Source organism: Limulus polyphemus, unplaced genomic scaffold (genome assembly GCF_000517525.1).
Source record: "Limulus polyphemus unplaced genomic scaffold, Limulus_polyphemus-2.1.2 Scaffold4114, whole genome shotgun sequence".
Lineage (NCBI taxonomy): Eukaryota > Metazoa > Arthropoda > Merostomata > Xiphosura > Limulidae > Limulus > Limulus polyphemus.
This window is the reverse complement of record NW_013669724.1, coordinates 65,193-69,999: the sequence shown is the minus strand read 5'-3', so window position 1 is coordinate 69,999 and position 4,807 is coordinate 65,193. Positions and strand designations below refer to the sequence as shown.

The following is a 4,807-nucleotide window of genomic DNA, read 5'->3' as shown; positions in this document are numbered from 1 at the left end:
CAAATTAACAATATTGACAAACTAGAATATAAAATAAGGACTTCTTATCTTTTTGATTTGCTAAGATGTTGCTTATGTAATAAATCAAACACAGTCGGCCCCCCCACCCACCTTTTTCCATTTTTGGAAATGCTCCCTTATATACACTTATTTCTATATATGACATGAATAACCAATTGGAAGCTCAGAATGCACCTCTAGTGGCTTTCTCAGCTATTTTAACAGGCTTGACACCATTTCTTTCTTTTGAATCAATATTTCAACAAGGTACGGTGAATCTTTAGTCTGCTCGAAATTTCATAAATTTTTTAGACTAAAATACATTTTAGTTACTAAGCTTGATTTTTATAGTTATTCAAATGTATATAAAACCTAAAAAATAATATTTTATTTCATATCCTCCACTTGCAAATTTTTTAAAGGCTTAGCAACCTACGTGAGGCAGCAACTGTGTACAAAGGTCGTAACTAGAAGAGATAATTGTTTGCGTTACTTCTTTAGTTACTGTTATATGTTTTAAGAAAAACAAGTTTAAGAACTTATTTCAAAATAGCAATAATATATATACATATATAATGTATAATAATTGAAATGTCACTGTATTTTACAAAATAATAGTCTACTAAAACAAAGCCAGAACAACATACTTTGTACAGACCAAAGGTCAGTTTTATGTTATTTGATACAGTAACATGAGTGTACGTGAGCAACGTCATTGTAACTTCTGTATTGTTAGCCAGGCACAGCTGAAAGGTCAATATAATAAAATAATAAATATAAAAAGAAATGCATATTGTTATGAGATTTAAGCTATTTATTCTAAACATTTATGTTTTTGTGTTCATTCTAGAATGAAAGAGGCATAATTTATACTTATTTCCTAATTTTTTATGGTGGTTGCGAGATTGGTCAAATCTCCTGAACCCATAGAGAGATTAATTACTAAAAATAACAGACAAAATATAAAGTTTGTTCCAAAGAAACATTTGATAACTATCTTGACATTGATTTTGCATGTGAAATTTCAAAATTTTCTGATGCATAAAATGAAAATTACTTAGCATGATAGAGAGGCAACACGAGAAAACAATGCTTTACAAAACTTAAGACTTAATAAAAAAAATTTATATTTTGCATATGAAAGCATTGTAATGTTTACTGATAATCTGCCAAATTTCATTAACATTCGCTTACTAATTTAAAAGTTATAGCATGAAAACTATGACAAGCACAAAATGGTTACGAGGACAGTCCCAACAACTGAGCCCGTGCTGAAAGAGTTAAATGTTAAGCCTATCACTTCTACAGTAATCAACTTGATGGCAAACTTTCCTTATTCTGTACTTTTTTTTTGCTATTATCTGTCTGCTGTTTTTGCTTGTCTCACACTATTTATATCTTTATCACTTAATCGTCTGCCCACCTTCTATATTCTCGACATCATTGCATTGCACGTGCAGTTCGATAGTCTCAACATCAAAGAATTATTAACAAAACTTCCTACAATCGTCTGCTTTTAACTGTTATTATAACAAAAACTAAACAATAATAAAATATTCATTCACAAGAATAAATTAATCAATAATATCTAAATTAAACAGTCTTTTATATCATGGCATAAACCCCTCTTCGCACGTGGAGGATATGAAACAAAATAATTTTTTTCAGGTTTTATATATGCATTTGAAATAACCAAAAGATCATAAATTACTATATCAATACCAAAGAATTCCACTATAATTTATCAAGCTTAGTAACAAAGCTGTATTTTGGCCTAAAAAAATAAGAAATTTCAAGCAGACTAAAGATTCAACTTACCAGCTTGAAGTCTTTTATTGAAAGGAGTTGTTGTCAGAATACTTCAAAATGGCTGAGAAAGCAACTAGGGGGACATTCTGAGCTTTCAATTGGTTATTCACATGTCATAGACAGAAGTGTATATAAGGAAGTGTTTCCAAAAATGGAAAGAGGTGGTCAGGGCCATTGTGTTTGATTCAGTACATGAGTGATATTCTCAGCAAACAGAAAAGATAGGAGGTTCTTAATTTTATATTGTAGCTTGTCAATATTGGTAATTTGAGTTCCTAATTCGTAAGAAACTATAAACTTTGTAGTTGGACATTACAAACATCAAATTTTGATCAGTGCTGCATTCAAAATACCGTGTGACACACAAAAATCATTGTTTAGGTGTGTTTTTTTAATGTTTATTTTAAAATTAAGAAATTAAAAAATGTATAATACTAAAATTTGAATTATAATTTACAATTTGATCTTAAACTTATCATAGCTGTAGACTTACATTCAAAATTTTATTGAGCTACTATCTTATGAATGTATGTCAATAAGTTTGGTATCAAATTGTAGAATATAATTAAAATTTTAGCATTATGCATTAGTTAATTTCTTACTTTAAAAGTAAATATTAAAACAAAATTCCTAAATATCAATTTATGTATGTCACATGGTATGTTGAATGCAGCTTTGGTTCAAATTAGATGTTTGTGATGTTCAAATACAAAGTCTATAGTTTCTTACGAATCAGGAACTGAAATTACCAATATTGACAAGCTAGGATATAAAATAAGAACCTCCTATTTTTTTTCTATTTTTTGATAATTTATTGTATTTAGTGAATCAACCAAGGCAGCCCCACCACCTCTGTGACATGTTTATAAGCAATCAAAGGATCAGAATGTCTCTCACATGGTTTCCTCTGCCTCTGCAATGTGTTTACACAGGAAAACCTTCCTTTTCATGGTAGAATAAAAGTGGAGAGGTAAAAGATAATGGAGCTTGAAATATCAACTTTTTTAGTCCCAAATACAGCTTAATTACTAAGCCTGATAAGTGATAGTGGAATTTTGAGGTACTGATAGAGTAAATTATGATTTTTATTATTTCAAAATGCACATATAAAACCTAAAAAAATAATTCTGTTTTACATCCTCTATGTGCAAAAGTTGACAAGGCCTATTAAATTGTGACAAGCAAGTACAAACGTCCTAAGTAGAAGAGAGCATTGTTTCTACATTTCTTTATTTACTATAACTGAAATGTGATTGCATTCTACAAAATACTGGTCCACTAGGGCAAAGCCAAGACAGTTGCACTCTGTAAAGGCCAGTTTGATACTACTGGATATAGTAATATAAGTGCACGTGCACAGCGTCATTGCAACTTCTGTAATGCTAGTCAGACACGGCTGAAAGGTCAGTAAAATAAAAACAATAAATATATATAGATGTATAATGTTATGAGATTTAAGCTATTTAAAATAAACATTTGTGGTTTCATGTTATAATCTGTAGTCAGTCTAGAACAAAAAAAAACATAATTTATAGCTATTCCCGATTTTTTTATGGTGGTTATGAGATCAGTAAAATTGACCAAACCCATGCAGAGATAAAATAGTGAAAATAACTGATAATTATCTAGAGGTTATAGAGATTTTGCATGTGAAATTTGATAAGTTTCTGATACATTTTACTCTATATTGCATCATGAAGAAAAGTTCAAATAAATTTGTACACTATCCTACTCTAAAGATAAAGAAAAATATAAGGAAGTTTATGCCAACTCAGAAACATGCAAACAATCTATATATTAAAAAGTTAATATATTATAATTCAAGAATCATCATGATCCATAACAACGAACGAGGCACTAACAACAGAAAACATGTAACAAATATAAAATAAAAATCAAACACATACCCTTTCCAAGTCTTGTCGTAAATGTACAAACATTTTCATACGAGCATACAGACTGTCTTCTTGCTTCCTTCCAAGAATGTCAGATTCTTCTTCTTTTGGGGTAAGTAATGGCTTGTCAAATTGAGCCTAAAGTACAGTAAAGAAACCATAAGATTATAATCCTTCATTGCCTTTGCTAATGTTTCGCTGAGTGAAAAAGGTCTGACAGCAATAGTTGACAAACTGATGTAAAGTGAGGAATCTATTCAACTGAATAGTCAATTCAAAAATACAACAGCAGCTTTAAAGTTAGGTAAAATTTGATTTTAACCCTTTCCAGATGGGTCATGGGTGAAAGGCCACGTCATCTCATTTGTTGACTCGCATTCAAAATTTTACTGAACTACTATTTCATAAATTTATGGCAATAAGTTTGGTATCAAACTGTAGATTATAATTCATATTTTAGTACTATATATTACTATGTTTCTCAATTTAAAAGAGATATTAAAAAAAACACAGATAAACATTGATTTTTGTGTGTCATGTGGTATGTTGAATGCAGCACTGGTTCAAATTATGTTTGTGATGTCAAAATACTAAGTCTATAGTTTTGTACGAATTAGGATCTCAAATTACCGATATTGACAAGCTAGAATATAAAATAAGAGCTTCTTATCTTTTCAATTTGCTAAGATATTGCTCATGTAATAATTCAAACACAGTGGCACCCTGCCCACCTCTTTCCATTTTTGGAAACGCTCTCTTATATACACTTACTTCTGTATATGACATGTATAACCAATCAGAAGCTCTGAATGTTCTCTAGTGGCTTTCTCAGCTATTTTAACAAGTTTAGATGCCATTTCTTTCTTTCGAACCAAAATTTCAAGGAGGTAGGCCATGTCTAGTTTGCTCAAAATTTCATAGTTTTTACACTGAAATAGAGCTTAGTTACTAAGCTTGATAAATTATAGTAGATTTCTATGTTATTGATATAGTAATTTATGATTTTTTGGTTATTCAACTGTATATATATATAAAACCTAAAAAAATTATTTCGTTTCATATCCTCCATGTGCAAAATTTTAAAAGGCTTAGCAACTTACGTC

The 4,807-nt window shown here is 29.9% G+C and overlaps 1 protein-coding gene across 5 annotated transcripts in view; it reads right to left on the bottom strand.

Annotated features, from left to right (window-relative positions):
* LOC106470609 overlaps positions 1 to 4,807 on the bottom strand; it is a 76,686-nt gene that overhangs the window by 8,860 nt on the left and 63,019 nt on the right. For all 5 annotated transcript variants that reach the window (XM_013931173.2, XM_022399235.1, XM_022399236.1 and 2 more), the window contains one exon: positions 3,717 to 3,842. In XM_013931173.2, the coding sequence (XP_013786627.1) occupies positions 3,717 to 3,842 (126 nt within the window). The remainder of the gene's footprint in view (positions 1 to 3,716; positions 3,843 to 4,807) is intronic.